Source organism: Geotrypetes seraphini, chromosome 6, assembly GCF_902459505.1.
Source record: "Geotrypetes seraphini chromosome 6, aGeoSer1.1, whole genome shotgun sequence".
Taxonomy (NCBI): Eukaryota; Metazoa; Chordata; class Amphibia; order Gymnophiona; family Dermophiidae; genus Geotrypetes; species Geotrypetes seraphini.
Genome location: NC_047089.1, coordinates 244,509,861 through 244,526,308, shown reverse-complemented (window position 1 = coordinate 244,526,308; position 16,448 = coordinate 244,509,861). Strand labels below are relative to the sequence as shown.

The window sequence follows — 16,448 nt, the reverse complement described above, 5'->3', positions numbered from 1 at the left end:
CCTGGGGAAATGGAGGGGATTAAGTGACTTGCCCAGGGTCACAAGGAGCAGCATGATTTTGAACCCACAATCTCAAGGCTGCTAAGGCTGTAGCTTTAACCAGTGCACCACTCTCTCCCCTGATGAATCAGCCTGATATTCAAGTCAAGTAAGTCCTGGAACATCATGTTCTCTTTGGGCCTTTAATTCCTACAATCTATCTATATGCATGCAGTATATCAACATAAATATCTATGACTATGAGGCTCATTTTCAAAACAGAAACGCATCCAAAAAGTGGCCCCAAAACGGCATATGGATGTTTTTCTCACCAAATCCTTCCAATTAACTATTTTCAGAACCTATTTTCTAGACGGATATACATGCTGTTCATTCGCAGTTCGTCTAAATCTTAAGGGGGTACATTAGAGGCGTGATGCGGCCTTATGATCTGGAGTTTTTTCTGCCATAATCGAATAGTTTAGAATATATACAAGGTACAATTTGGATGTTTGGGACTAGACCTATTTTAACAATGAATAAGTGCCAATAAGGTGCCCAAACTCACCAGATGACCATTGGAGGGATATAACCATGACCCTCCCCCCCCCAATGGTCACCCTCCAAGTGGTCAATGACTCCCTCCCAACCCTTAAAAATGAGGGAGTGTATGGTGCAGTGGTTAAAGCTACAGCCTCAGCCCCCTGAGGTTGTGGGTTCAAACCCATGCTGGCTCCTTGTGACCCCTGGGCAAGTCACTTAATCCCCCCATTGCCCCAGGTACATTAGATAGATTGTGAGCCCACCGAGACAGGGAAAAATGCTTGAGTACCTGAATAAATTCATGTAAACAATTCTGAGCTCCCCTAGGAGAACAGTATAGAAAATTAAATAAATAAATATGGTGAAGAGTTTCAGCCTCTGACAACCAGAGCTGGTATTGTGACATCATAATGCCTCATTCCATCAATGCCTAAGAGCCAACCTCATCAGTGATGTCACAATGGCTTGATTGTCCTAGACTTGGCTCACTTTTGCTACATTTTGAGCAGTGGTTAAAGCTACAGCCTAAGCACCCTGAGGTTGTGGGTTCAAACCCATGCTGTTCCTTGTGACCCTGGGCAAAGTCGCTTAATCCCCCCCCATTGCCCCAGGTACATTAGATAGATTGTGAGAGGGAAAAATGCTTCAGTACCTGAATAAATTCATGTAAACTGTTCTGAGCTCCCCTGGGAGAACAATAGAGAAAATTAAATAAATAAATAGTGTGAAGAGTTTCAGCCTCTGACAACCAGAGCTGGTATTGTGACATCATAATGCCTCATTCCATCAATGCCTAAGAGCCAACCTCATCAGTGATGTCACAATGGCTTGATTGTCCTATACTTAGCTCCCTTTTATTACATTTTGATTTCTAGAGTGGCGCAGTGGTTAAAGCTACAGCCTCAGCACCCTCAGATTGTGGGTTCAAACCCACGCTGCTCCTTGTGACCCTGGGCAAGTCACTTAATCCCCCCCCATTGCCCCAGGTACATTTGATAGATTGTGAGCCCACCAGGACAGACAGGAAAAAATGCTTGAGTACCTAAATAAATTCACGTAAAACCGTTCTGAGCTCTCCTGGGGGGGGGGGGGAATGGTATAGAAATATTGAATGAATAAAATAAATTCAATAGTACATGTTTTTCAATTCTATGGAAGCTACGTACCATCAAAATATATTTTGACTCAACATCTTTTAGGATACTGGTTCAGTAATCAATCTTGTCTGCAATGGACTACTATAATATTGTTTACTTAGGGCTCCTTTTACTAAGCTGCGTTAGGGCGTTGCCGCACGTGCTAGACGCTAACAGCGTTCTTTCTAGCCATGTAGCGCGTGCTAATCTGCTGCGTGCGCTAAAAACGCTAGCGTACCTTAATAAAGGAGCCCTTAGGTTCCAATAAAATAAACCCTTAGTAGACTAAGAATAGTTCAGAATACAGCGGTGACAGGTCAAAAGCGCGCGACGACAACCCAGCGTAAGGTGGAAGCGCACCGAAGAAAAACAGTATTTTAAAGGGCTCCGACTGGGGGTGTGGGGGGACTGTCTCTTCTATACTTTGATGTACAGCGCTGTGTATGTCTAGTAGCGCTATAGAAATGATAAGTAGTAATAGCACGGAATGTTGCTATTCTTCGGAGATTCTTCATGGAACGTTGCTACTCTTTGGGGATTCCAAATAATAGCAACATTCCAGAACCTCAAAGAACAATAACATTACGGAATCCTGACTCGATACATCAGGCTCCGCCTCTGCAAGTCTTCAAATCCAGACTCAAAGCCCACTTCTTGGAAGATGCTTTCGGTTCCAAACTCCAACCCACCCTCTAAGCACCAATATCTGTCTTATCATTCCCTCTCTAATTCCCCCCACTTATTGATGCACTCTCTTGTCCAGTTTATCTGTCTTGACTAGATCATAAGCTCTTTTGTGCAGGGACTGTCTCTTCTATGTTTTGATGTACAGCACTGCGTATGTCTAGTAGTGCTATAGAAATGATAAGTAGTAGTAGCACGGAATGTTGCTATTCTTCGGAGATTCTTCATGGAATGTTGCTATTCTTCGGAGATTCTTCATGGAACGCTGCTACTCTTTGGGGATTCCAAACAATAGCAACATTCCAGAACCTCAAAGAATAACATTCCGGAATCCTGACTCGATACATCAGGCTCCGTCTCTGGCAGTATTCAAAGCTGCTTTCACTTCCAATCTCCAACCTACCTGCTAAGAACCAATATCTGCCTTATCATTCCCTCTCTAATTCCCCCACTTGAGCACTGTGTATTGATGCACCTTTTTGTCCAGTTTGTCTGTCTTGACTAGACTGTAAGCTCTTTTGAGCAGGGACTGTCTCTTCTATGCTTTGATGTACAGCACTGCGTATGTCTCATAGCGCTAGAGAAATGACAAGTAGCAGTGGTCGTGCAGTGCAAGATACAGTAAGAAGTCATATTATGAGCAACATTGTGAATTAACACACAACCTCTAGCACTTCCTTTAACTGATCCCTAACCTTCCCATCCCTCCCTTCCCCCTCCCCAAACTGTTATCAAAAATAGGAAGAATACAGGAAAATACAATATACAGTAGAATCAAACCAATGAGGGAACAGCATTATTAAACCAGCAAACTATCCCAACCACTTGACCATCCCATCGTAGTAGTAGTACTTATTAATGTACATATGGATGAATTTTGAAGAGAGAGCAGAGAGCGTCAAACTCCTTCCCTGCCCCAACCCCGGAAATGCATCTGCTCAGTCTTGGTAATCTTTCTTTCGTTTACCTTGGAGAAAACCTGCATCCATTCTGCAAGAAAGTGCTAAGCATCCCAGCTGCGGCCAGCATTAGGCCAAGGTACGGAGGCGAGGGCTTCAAGGGTCTGGAAGAAAACTCTGGATGGAACTGCACGCCGACAAAGTACGGGTGACCTAAACGAAGGAACGGACAGGAGCTTTAAGAACGTGCTGGAAAATGGAGAAAGTCACACAGGAAGCAATACATAACCAATGAAACAGAAGCGGCACAAAGTAGGAAAGGGTTTACATAGAATGTGCCAGGCTGAGTCACATCCATGTGGATGGTTGACCTCTAGTGGTAGTACTGCGAGACTGCTACTGGGAGTCAGGATGGCCATTTTGACACCCAGAGTCAGACAGGATGGAACCAGAGGGAGACAATTTAAACTACCAGTAAACCCCTGGTAGAGTCCCAGTAAGGAGGAGAAAGGGGTTGCAGGAGCACATTGCAGGGTAGATCCTGGGCAGGGGGAGTTGCTATGTGTGGCAGTGTTGATTTGAGGAGGTTATGATGCTAAGGGGCACTTGAAGCAGGGGGGCAGTCTTCATCAGAGGTGGGGGGACACCTTGTAATGGTGAGGGTCTTGATGACTTGGTCTTCACCAGGGGCATTTTTGCATCTGTTCAAAGGAGGGGGGGGAGGAGGCATTTGCACCACCACAGCATTTTAACTTCAGATTTACCACTGGGGCCCATGTTTCATGCCCTGAAAGATAGCAGGGATGCAGCTCTCTGGTGGGACATGTGCTTATACGATAAGTTTCTGTCCTGTGCATTGAGAACAAGGAAGACGCTGGACATGCCTCCAGCATTTACCATGCAAGCGTCGCACTCACAACCTCTTGACTTGCATAGCTGGGTTTTAAAATGTTTTTGGGTAGGTTTCTGGGGGAAAGTCCATAATCAGCTATTGAGACAGACATGGGGGAATCCATTGCTTGCCCAGGGATTGGTAGCATGGGATGTTGCTTCTATATGGGATTTTTCCAGGTATTTGTGACCTGGATTGGCCTCTGTTGGGATAAAAGGATACTGGGCTAGATGGACCATCAGTCTGACCCAATGAGGCTATTCTTATCTTCTCCATTCTTCATACCTGAGTTCAAAACTTTAACTGTGAGTAATCATTTTTAAAAATAGATTAGTCTGCAACAATTTAATTGGATCCTTTACCAGCCAAGGACAGATTTTGTGAGAATGGTGCCATTTCTAAAAAAAAAAAAAAATCAGGCTTGCAAAAATTTGGAATGATTTTTGTACATTTCTAGCTGCTGATAGAATTTTTGATGGGCAGATTCTGGCACAGCTCAAGGGGGGAGATTTTAGGCCAATTCTAGATTTCTGACAATTCCCCGCAACGCATTACGAGACATACACACTCAGTGTGGATATTGTGACTTTTACCAGGAAGATTTAGGAAGCCCAGCACCAGGCCAAATTAATAACATCCTATTGTAAGGCCAGGATGTAAGTATTTTTATTTGCTTCATTTATTGTCACTGGTGATCTAGTGAGCTCTGTTACTCTTCAAATTATGCATTATCCAAAACTGCAAAGATAAAACCCATTAATGGAACGCTATTTGTTTTACAGCTTTATAAAAAGTTTAAAGCAATCCACAGTTGTATCAATCTTACAGATTTTCTTTCCATGATCATCTAGAGAAAGTATTATTTTCCTCCAATGTAAATTAATTACAACTATATCCTTAGGCCATTTCTGAAAACTTGATTTTTATTTTTTATTTTTGTAATAAATGGTATTGTATGTATGTATCTAATTTAAATTGACTAAACTCTAGACCAAAAGCAACTGCTGATATTACCGAGATAAAATAAAATAACATACATTAATGTCATCTCATTGGATTATATGCTTCATCAAGGACATTTCAGTGAAGTACAATATGTCTGGAAACTGCAAAAACAAAAATCAAGTATCCATAAAGCAATAAATTTTACCCAATCTCTATTCAATTATAAAAAATTATTCAACTCAGATAAACCCCTAAACTCTGGGCTTGTGCCTCTCCTATTAGATTATAAGAACATAAGAATTGCCATACTGCGGCCAACCCAGGTCCCAAGTTCCTGGCAGAAACCCAAACAATGTCAACATTCCAGAACTGAGATTGTGATGTCATAATGCCTCATTCCTCCAATGCCTAAGAGCCAAACTCATCAGTGATGTCACGATGGCTTGATTGTCCTATACTTGGCTCACATAAGAACATAGGAATTGCTTTAGTGGGACAGACCAAAGGTTCATCAAGCCCAGTATCCTGTTTCCAACAGTGGCCAACCCAGGTCCCAAGTTCCTGGCAGAAACCCAAACAATGTCAACATTCCAGAGCTGAGATTGTGATGTCATAATGCCTCATTCCACCAATGCCTAAGAGCCAACCTCATCAGAAATCTTTCATAAGGTACTTTGTCAAATGCCTTTTGAAAATCCAAACACACAATATCAGCTGGTTCACCTTTATCCACATGCTCATTCACCCCTTCAAAGAAATGCAGTAGATTGGAGAGGCAACTAAGATTTCCTTTGACTAAATCCATGTTGGCTTTCTCTCATTAATCCATCATTACGTATATGTTCTATCAAGAAAATGCCCTTCTACATATCCAGGCCTAGGGTTAACAGATGTCTGGATTTTCCCGTACGGCTTTTCAAAACCCGGCACTTTGTTCGGGTTTTGAAAAGCCTCCTCATATCACGTTGGACAGGAAGGAAGTCCGCGCGTGACGTCATTGTGTTTCATCTGCACATGTGCGAACTTCCTCCCTGCCCGACAAGAACAGGCGGGGGGGGGGGGGGGGGGAGCCACGGCGTGACTGGAGGCAGGGTCAGGCGGGGCAGTTCTAGGGGCCCGGATTGGAAAATCTGGCAACCGTATCCAGGCCTCAATCACAGTAGAACCCTGGAATCGCAAGTTCTAATTTTCTCTTGGGAATGAAATGCCAATAGTTACAGAAGAAAACAGCAGATATACCTCTTCTAGAAACGCTTTCATAAAATCATTTTTGTAAAATTGGCTCTCTTAACTTTTCTCACAGATAGGTAATGAACTGCTTGGCAGAACTTTGCAAGGAATTTCATAAACATAAAACTATGGGCAAAAACAACTGCAAAAAGTTACATTTTGCATAACAAAGTTAAAATTTTGCATTCTTAGGAAGAAGATCCTGTGTGATATCCCATTTAATGTACATTATTTGTATTTGCGGGTGCTGTAAATCTCAGTGGGGGAGGGGAAGACCTCTTAAGGTTGAAATTGGTGAACAAAGTGTTAATCGGCAGCATTGTTGGATTGTAGGTTTAGGGAATACTTTATCAATATAGGCTACCGTTAAAGTCAGTTTATTTTATCACAAGGTTCCGTTTTATGCAACGTAGCCCTAGTTACTAATAAGTGGGGATAACAGTAAAACAGCATGCTTTAGTAGTTGCCCAATGAAAGGAAAAAGAGACGTTTCAACAAACTGAAATTGAGCCATATATGTAATAAAGTGAGCCGAGTATAGGACAGTCAAGCCACTGTGACATCACTGAGGAGGTTGGCTCTTAGGCATTGGTGGAATGAGGCATTATGATGTCACAATCTCATCTCTGGAATGCTGCTACTCTTTGGGTTTCTGCCAGGCACTTGTGACCTGGGTTGGCCACTGTTGGAAACAGGATACTGGGCTTGATGGACCTTTGGTCTGTCCCAGTACGGCAATTCTTATGTTCTTATGTGAGCCAAGTATAGGAGAATCAAGCCATTGTGACATCACTGATGAGGTTGGCTCTTAGGCATTGGTGGAATGAGGCATTATGATGTCACAATACCAGCTCTGGTTACCAGAGGCTGAAACTCTTCACACTAAGGGGAAAAGTTGTCAAAATGGGCTACCATTAAGATGAGTTATTTTAACAGTAAGGTGTAGTAAGGTGGGGCTGTCTTGGTGGGGGCGCCAGCACCCATCCTCCTCTCCACCACCCCCTACCACTCGCTTGCACCCCTTCCCTCATACATTTTTAACATTGGGGGGTTGCTGCTCACGCTGGCATTAGCTCTTCCTCCGACCTCACTTCCTGGACCCGCACCTAGGAAGTGACGTCGGAGAAAGAGCAGACGCTGGCGCGAGCGGCAGGTTGGGGTTGCCGCTCGCGCTGGGAATGCTAAAGAGGAACAGGGGCAGGGAAGGGGTGCAAGGCAGGAGGAAGCGGGGAAGGTGCGGAAGAGGGTGGAGGAGGGGAACCTCTCACACTCGCTACGCCACTGACAGTAGTAACTCGTGCTATTTTATCACAGGTCCCATTTTATGCAATGACACCTAGTTACTAATAACCCAGGTTACTACCTAGTTACTAACAACCCGGGTTAACAATAAAATAACCTGACGATACAGCCATGTTACTAACCTCTCCTTTTAATTGTCTATCAATAATAAAAGTGACTATGGCTCAGCAGTAGTATTAGTGTGGCTTTGGCTGCATTGTTGTGCAGACTAGATGGACCCTGAAGGTCTATATCTGCGGTCATTTCATTTTCTATTTCTCACAACTATCAGTTGTAGCTATTAGTGATTTTGCAGCACAAAGTGGTCTTTCAAAACCTGATCCCAATTTATTACATCAGCCTCCAGCTTTGCAAAATTAAACTAATCTCTCACCGTGGGGGACCTGTGTGCACCAGAAAAAGGATCTATTTCACAGGCCTGCAAGTAGAGAATGACACGGGGACAAATTTTTCCCCGGCCCCGCAGGAGTTCATTTTCCCGTCTCTGCGAGTTTTGTCCCTGCCCCATTCCTGTAAGCTCTGCCTGAACCGCACAAGCCTCAAACACTTTAAAATCATACGTTTTTGAGGTTTGTGCGGTTCAGGCAGAGCTTACAGGAATGGGGCAAGGGCAGGGACAAAACTCGCAAAGACAGGGGCGAGGAAATTGAGTTCCTATGAGGACAAATTTGTCCCCGTGTCATTCTCTACTTGCAAGCATCTGTTCAGCTCCTGCCACTACAATTGGGAATACTTAGAACTGCCCTGAGCGGTGTTTTCTACTTAAAAGGGTAGAAATGATTAGAAAAGGCCATCCTGTTTCACCAAATTAAAGCACAGCATCACACAAGGTTTTAATGGCCTTCTCTCAAACCTCCTGGGTTTTCTATAGCTGGACCTATCGACTGGAACCACCTCCCTCAAGCACTAAGGATTATGACCCACACAACAGATCTTAAGAGGAAGCTGGAGGCACATTTCTATAAGCAGGCCCTTGACTGGAAGGCAATCTTGAACGGCTGATGTGCAGCTTGACTATTTGAAGCAGTTTATACCACGTTCTTTGCCTTGCTGAGGTGAAGAGAGCTTCTTGAGTGCTGCGGTTCAGGAAATTTGTGAAAACTAATCCCCTCCTTTTACAAAACTGTAACGCGTTTTTTTAGTGCCTGAGCTAAATAACCGCGGAAGCGGTTTTTTGCGCAAGCCAGCACGCCGAATGCTCTGCGCTGCTCGTAGGAGCTCTATGAGGGTTGGAAGCAGTACAGAGCATTCAGCGTGCTGGCATGCGTTATAAACCATTTCCGCGGTTTTGTAATAACCGGGGGGGGGGGGAGGGAGGTTAAGTTTGAGAGACACCGTTTTAACTCTTATTGTATCTCTGGTTCCACTAACACAGTAACACAATGTCCCTTTAAATTCTGCTAAACACATTCTTCTTTCAAGAGAGTCTATTGCAAGGCTTCCCAAACCTGTCCTAGGGCCCCACAGCCAGTCAGCTTAACCACAATGAATAGGCATGAGGATAAATTTGAATACATTGGAAACCTAGTATATGCTAACTTTATAGTATATTGTTTTGTTTACAGGGTTTACAGGGAAAGGGAAAAAGAAAAGGGAGAGGATGAGCTACAATCAAAGGAGTTTACATATTATATACAGTTACAGTCAAACCTCGGTTTGTGAGTAACATAAGAACATAAGAACTGCCATCTCCGGATCAGACCTTCGGTCCATCAAGTCTGGCGATCCGCACACGCGGAGGCCCTGCCAGGTGTACACCTGGCGTAATTTATAGTCCACCATATCCTTATATGCCTCTCTTAAGGAGATATGCATCTAGTTTGCTCTTGAAGCCTAGGACGGTCGATTCCGCAATAATCTCATCTGGGAGGGCATTCCAGGTGTAAACCACTCTCTGAGTGAAGCAGAACTTCCTGACATTAGTCCTGAACCTGTCCCCCCTTAGCTTCATTACATGTCCTCTAGTCCGTGTCAAATTGGACAATGTAAATAATCTTCTCTGCTCTATTTTGTCGATTCCTTTCAGCATTTTGAAGGTCTCGATCATATCCCCACGCAGTCTCCTTTTCTCAAGGGAGAACAATCCCAGTGTTTTAAGTCGATCCTCATATTCCAGTTTCTCCATACCCTTCACTAGTTTAGTTGCTCGTCTCTGCACCCTCTCCAGCAGTTTTATATCCTTCTTTAGGTAGGGAGACCAATGTTGGACGCAGTATTCCAAGTGTGGTCTGACCATTGCCCTATAAAGCGGCATTATAACTTTCTCCGATCTACTCGAGATTCCTTTCTTTATCATGCCCAACATTCTATTTGCCTTCTTTGCTGCTGCCGCGCATTGTGCCGACGGCTTCAGGGTCCTATCTATCAGTACACCCAGGTCCTTTTCTTGTTCACTCTTCCCCAGAGTTGCACCTGACATTGTATACTCGTATTCCTTATTCTTATTGCCTAGATGCATTACCTTGCATTTCTCCACATTGAACTTCATCTGCCATTTCTCCGCCCATGTTTCTAACCGACACAAGTCGCTCTGGAGTTTCTCTCTATCATCCTGCGATCTGATCGCCCGGCATAGTTTTGTAACGCGGTTTGCGAGTGTTTTGCAAGACGAGCAAAACACTCGAGCAAACTGTAACTCGCAAAACGAGTGTTGACTCGATCAGCGAGCATGGCCCACCCCCAAACCCTTACCCTCCAGAGACATCAACAAACCACGCCGGCACCACCGCCTTGCCCATGCCACATCCAGCTCCTCCGGAAACAGGAAGCGCAATGAAAAGGGGGGTGGAGCTTGGATGACGGCATGGACGCAGTGGCGGACTGGGCTCTCGACGAGGCCTGCTCAAAAAGGACAAGTACTGGCGGGCTGTTGGCAGCTGGCACCGGCGGAGGCCCCGGGGTCAGCACAGGAGTCAGGGTGAGTTGGGCAGGGGTGGGTCAGCGCCTAGAAAGTCCTGGCGGGGGGGGGGCGGCTAAGCAAATGAACGGCAGGGCCAACGATGCCTATCCGGGCTCGGTAGCAGTGGCGATTTGACTTCCGCCAGCACCCTGGAGCCGGGGCGCACCATTACCACCCACACAACCCGCCCTGCAGGACAGCCCCCTCTCCGGTTCCCAGAGCTACGTGAGAGGCAGCGAACAGCGGCAGAGTCCTTCCCAAGAGAACTGGAGGAGCCGCGCGAATAGGTCCATGGCCAAGGCAGCGGTAGAGGCGTCGCTAATGGTAATTAAGTTTTTGGGAAGTGGAACAAACTGTCCGAGTTTCCATTAATTCTTTTGGGGAAAGTTGCTTTGATGTATGAGCGGCTTTGGATTACGAGCATGCTTCTGGAACGAATTATGCTCGTAAACCAAGGTACTACAGTACTTATTTTGTACCTGGGGCAAAGGAGAATTAAGTGGCTTGCCTAGCCTGGAGTGACAAGGAGCTACAGTGGGAATTGAACCAAGTTTCCTGGCTGCTGCACTAATCACTCGTAATAAAAAGTCAACATATCAAACAACATAAAAAAATAAAATTACTCTAAAATCTGAGTTATACAAACTAGAGTTCTTGAAGATTACATCTGTTCGCCTATCGCTCAGTAAAATTTTGCCAGTATAAAAGGTTTTGTGAAAGAATCTTTGCCTTTCAGGCAGCTAAATTAAATATTTGGCTTGCCCGGTGTGTGTTAGAAGCCTCTTCTTACCTGGATTTTAGAAAACAGATAAAAACTCAATTATTTAATAGGCCAGGGTCTTAATATTTTTTTATATTTTTATCTTGCTTTGTAAAATTCTCCGCATTCTTTTATACTGCATGCATTTTATATTTTATGTATTTCTTCCACTAGATGCCTTCAATTGCTGTCTTTTTAAATAACTCGTACTGTTTGTATCTTATCCAATTGTTGTGAACCGCTTAGAACTCTCGGGTATGGCGGTATATACAAATAAATGTATTTATTATTATTAAAACATGTGCTTTAAGGCTGATACTCATGCATAAAATCAAGTGCCCCTAATCAATCACTGTCAACAAAAATTTTTTTTTTTTAACCTATTTTGTTAAGTGTATTTTGGGTGCAGTGATTAGAAGGACAACCTCAGCCTGTTAAGCACTATTTAACTGGTGAGCGCCCTTTCTGGCCAGTAAAATAGCGATAAGTGCTCAGCAAGCCGCATCCAGGCATCTAATTTGAGGCTCCCAATTTCTCTAAATTCTCCATATCTTCCGTTGTAGAAAGCTCAGGCTTTAAAATGTTTCTCGTCTCTTGCGTGATTTCTTCGGGTCAGGAAGATTTTCCTAAACTTCATCTGCGTGAAGATTAGAGAAGGTCACGTTCCTCTGACCGTCTAGTCAGACCGTCTAGAACTGAGAGGTATTGGCGGGATAGAAGACACCAATGTACTGTAATTTTGCAGAGGGGGATGCCTTGACATTTGCGATACGTTTGTCGATTTCCTAGCTCCGTGGACGGGGAAGGATTTCTGATTAGTGTTTATTTATTATCGGAAGTTTGCTGCGGTGTAAGATATGTGTCAATCCGATGTGCAGGCTGCTGCGGACAGTACTGGAAGCCTCTTGCTTGGGGCTATCATTTAATTCACAGAACTGGGGAAACAATTTGCTTTTATCTTCAGAACACATGGTGAAAATGAAACTTCAGATTTCAATATGTTCCACATCAAACGCTACACTGCTTTCTGACCTAGATGCCTTTGTGAAAGGCTAATCAGCTAAAGGGGTCACTGCGTGCAACAGCTGCCAGAACATCTGCAGGCTGGAGTTTATTTTAAAAATTTTAACTTATAATTTTCAGCCGTAACTTATTTCATTATTTTGTTCACTCTCTCTTTCCTGTTTTCTATCTCTTTTATTTTCTGACGAATACCAATCCATGTCTGATCTACGACTCCAATTTTGCACCGTAGCCGTTATTTCACTCTTTGGGTGATTGCTGTTAATATCCTGTTGTTCTCTCTGGGGTTTCTTTTTAGCTTATCTTTATATAAATGTTATTTTTTCCCCTAGGCGCTTTAGCTTCTCATTGGGGGGGTGGGGGAGGGGAAACTCCCTCCCTCAATGCAGAGGAAACAGTCATTTTTCTCTAAAAATCAGGAAAAAGGCTGTTTCCTCTGTTTCCTCCACCCCCAACGGGAGCGCAAACATTTCTAATTACAGCGCTTTAAAATAGTGTTGAAATCCAGAACGCTGACATCCTGCGCGGTTGTCTGGGCGGGTTTGTCCACGCGCAATTGTCTCGCACGGTTTCATCTGTGAGCCATAAAAACACAGATAATCATAAATTACCTAACATCACAAACACAATCAAAAAACAAACTATAACATGCAACGTTAAAAACAAACTCCAAAAAAGGGTGATCCATTATAACTGATAACTCAGTGTCAAGGCCCTATTCAAGTACGGTTCCTTATTAGAGGTCGACCAAATTCCAGTTTCAAATTCAGCACCAAAACCAACCTGTGCATTTTCAGTGGAAACCCAAAACTGTAGCCCTATCTCCCCTCCCCTGCCACCACCGTAGATCAGCCTTCCCCCATGCCCCCTTTGAAGTAAAGCATGTCCCCCCCACCCAGGCTGCCCACAACTCCACTCTCCTCCTACCTCTCCCCCTCCCTCATAGGCCCTCCCCGGACCTACCTTATAAAGGACCTGGTAGTTTAGCAGTATCTTCAGGGCAGGAGCATCCCCCAATTGCTCTCTCCCCATTGGCTGCACTGAAAAAAAAAAAGGTGGCCTTGGCTTCCCACAGCAGCCTCGCAAGACTACCGCAGGTGGTCACGACCACCATTTTGATTACAGACAAAACAACTTGCCTTCCAGTTCAATAACCTCCATTCTCTTGCCCTCAACATCTTGGCCAACAAACTTCAATCCTTTTTCTTCAAACTGGCATGTCAGCTCCGGATTCACCTAAAAAAAGAAAGTACAAATTTTTAGACAGAGGCAGCCATTTAGAAGCAGCACAAAACAATCCCCCCCCCCTCTCCCAAGTTTCGCTGGAATTTATAGAGATTGCTTTTCATTTTTGGAAAGAAGGAATAAGATAAGAACATAAGAAGTTGCCTCTGCTGGGTCCATCACGCCCAGCAGTCCGCTCCCGCGGTGGCCCATCAGGTCCATGACCTGTAAGTGATCCTTTGTCTAAAAACCCTTTAATCCCCCATTTTTCTTCTATCTATACCAGTGGTTCCCAAACCTGTCCTGGGGGACCCCCAGCCAGTCAGGTTTTCAAGATATCCCTAATGAATATGCATGAGAGAGATTTGCATATAATGGAAGTGACAGGTATGCAAATCTCTCTCATGCATATTCATTATGAATATCTAGAAAACCTGACTGGCTGGGGGTCCCCCAGGACAGGTTTGGGAACCACTGATCTATACCCTTTCATGGTCCTATCTCTACCTCTATCTATATCCCTCAATCCCCGTATCCTTCAGGAACTTGTCCAATCCCTCTTTGAATCCCCTTAATGTGCTCTGTCCTATCACAGCTTCCGGAAGCGCATTCCAGGTGTCCACCACCCTCTGAGTGAAGAAAAATTTCCTTTCATTGGTTCTAAACCTGTCCCCTTTCAGTTTCTCTGAGTGCCCCCTTGTTCTTGTGGTTCCCAATAGGCTGAAGAATCTGTCCCTTTCCACCTTCTCTATGCCCTTCATGATCTTGTAAGTCTCTATCATGTCTCCTCTGAGTCTTTGCTTCTCCAGGGTGAAGAGCCCCAGCCTTTCTAGCCTCTCTGCATATGAGAGGTTTTCCATACCTTTTATCATTTTTGTCGCTCTTCTCTGAACCCTCTCAAGTATCTCCATGTCCTTCTTTAGATACGGCGACCAATATGAGTGGGAAACATAAAAAAGTACGTTTGTGAAGAAAGTGCAAAGTGGTCAAAGTAGCTCACATTGAGCTTGAATTACTGGCGTCCACTACCACACCAGCGTATGCTAACATGGCGTTCTTATGTCTTATTTATCGTAGGTCCAATATTGTGTATTTATTTACCACCCTGTTTCCCTGAAAATAAGACCTATCCCGAAAATAAGCCCTAGTTAAGATTGACCCCCAAAGCCCCCCTCCCTCAAATGTCCCCAATACTCCATGACTCCATCCCTGACACTAGTGCTGCCTGATTTACTGAAAAAAATCAGACTCGTCAATTCAGCAACCTCCACCCCTGCTGCTTTAGGAAGCCTTGAAGCGAAGGTATGTCAGTCTCGCGGTGAAAGGGTTGGTGGGGTTCTGCTGCACAGGCGGATATGAGGGAGGGATAGAAAGATGTTGCACAAGAGGATGGGTGAGAGGGGAGGAATGATGCTGCATATGGGGGGGGGGTGGAGAAAGGAAAGAAGAGGAATTGAGGTGGAAGAGAGGAAGTGAGAGATGATTGTTGTACAAGAAAAAAATAAGACATTCCCAAAAATAAGCCCCAGTGTGTTTTTTGGACCCAAAATTAACATAAGACACATTTGTACGGAATCTATCCCCTTTTAACGAGAGGGCACTCTCTAAAGTTGAAAGGGAATGGATTCCGTACAAACGTAAGGAAGTTTTTCTTCACCCAGAGAGTGGTAGAAATCTGGAACGCTCTTCCGGAGGCTCTAATAGGGGAAAACACCCTCCAGGGATTCAAGACAAGGTTGGACAAGTTCCTGCTGAACCAGAACGAACGCAGGTAGGGCGGGTCTTGGTTAGGGTACAGGTCTTTGACCTGGGGGCCACCGCGTGAGTGGACTGCTGGGCGTGATGGACCACTGGTCTGACCCAGCAGCGGCAATTCTTATGTTCCTACGTCTTATTTTCGGGGAAACACAGTACTAGCAAAAAGCAGTAATGCCCTTTGATAAATCTAGCCCATTGCTGCTGACCAGTTTTCAAAGCCTGCTTTGAAATAGAAGTAGGTAGAGAAGAAGTTTGGGCTTGTGACCTAGAAGTTTCTTCCAGCACCCATACGCTTTTACCTCAGTTGGAATCAGGGCTGGGAACTGGCACACAGGTTTGTTGCAGGGATGAACATAAGAGCTGCCATACTGGGACAGACCAAAGGTCCATCAAGCTTAGTATCCTGTTTCCAACAGTGGTCAGCCCAGGTCACAAGAACCTGGTAGAAACCCAAAGAGTAGCAACATTCCAGGCCTGAGATTGTGATGTCATAAAGCCTCATTCCATCAATGCCTAAGAGCCAACCTCATCAGTGATGTCACAATGGTTTGATTGTCTTATAGTTGGCTCATATAAGAACATAAGAATTGCCATACTGGGACAAAGCAAAGGTCTATCAAGCCCAGTATCCTATTTCCAACAATGGCCAACCCAAAGTACCTGGCAAGATCTCAAGGAGTGAAAACTGCAGATGTGATGTACAAAATCTTTATTGGAGACAATACAATGTAGCAATCCAAATAATCGTTCTCATATGTGAAGACATGGTCCGTGTTTCGGAAAAAACTCCTTCCTCAGGGGTCCGGGACGTTGTGGTCATTTTTGTGTTTAAAATTCAAGCTCAAAAAAATCTAGGTACTGCGGCAAAGGAAGAACAAACACTAAGGAATACAGAGGCACAAAGGAGTGACAGAGTGAATACCAACGTAATTAGAGAACAGAAGAACTGTCTGCCAACCACAAGAGATGGAGAGGTGAATTCTGGGCTTAAACTCTGCCCAAAGGCTTACATTAACTGCTACAGGAGATAGAGGATCTACCAACTAATATCAAGGAAGAGAAAAACACCATAAGAGGGAGCGGGAATTTCCACCAATATCTATCAAGCGAATATGTGTAAAAGACTCTTGAGCTTGACGTAGAAAATACTATTCAGATAAGACCAATAAGAGGA

The 16,448-nt window shown here is 44.3% G+C and overlaps 1 protein-coding gene across 7 annotated transcripts in view; it reads right to left on the bottom strand.

The window, feature by feature from the left end:
• The window catches only part of CTPS2 (CTP synthase 2), a 212,586-nt gene that overhangs the window by 49,317 nt on the left and 146,821 nt on the right, over positions 1 to 16,448 (bottom strand). For 6 of the 7 annotated variants that reach the window (XM_033948181.1, XM_033948183.1, XM_033948179.1 and 3 more), the window contains 3 exons: positions 13,432 to 13,528; positions 4,496 to 4,531; positions 3,310 to 3,454 (listed from right to left, as the gene is read on the bottom strand). In XM_033948181.1, the coding sequence (XP_033804072.1) occupies positions 3,310 to 3,454; positions 4,496 to 4,531; positions 13,432 to 13,528 (278 nt within the window). The remainder of the gene's footprint in view (positions 1 to 3,309; positions 3,455 to 4,495; positions 4,532 to 13,431; positions 13,529 to 16,448) is intronic. The other variant, XM_033948180.1, reaches the window with a different exon arrangement.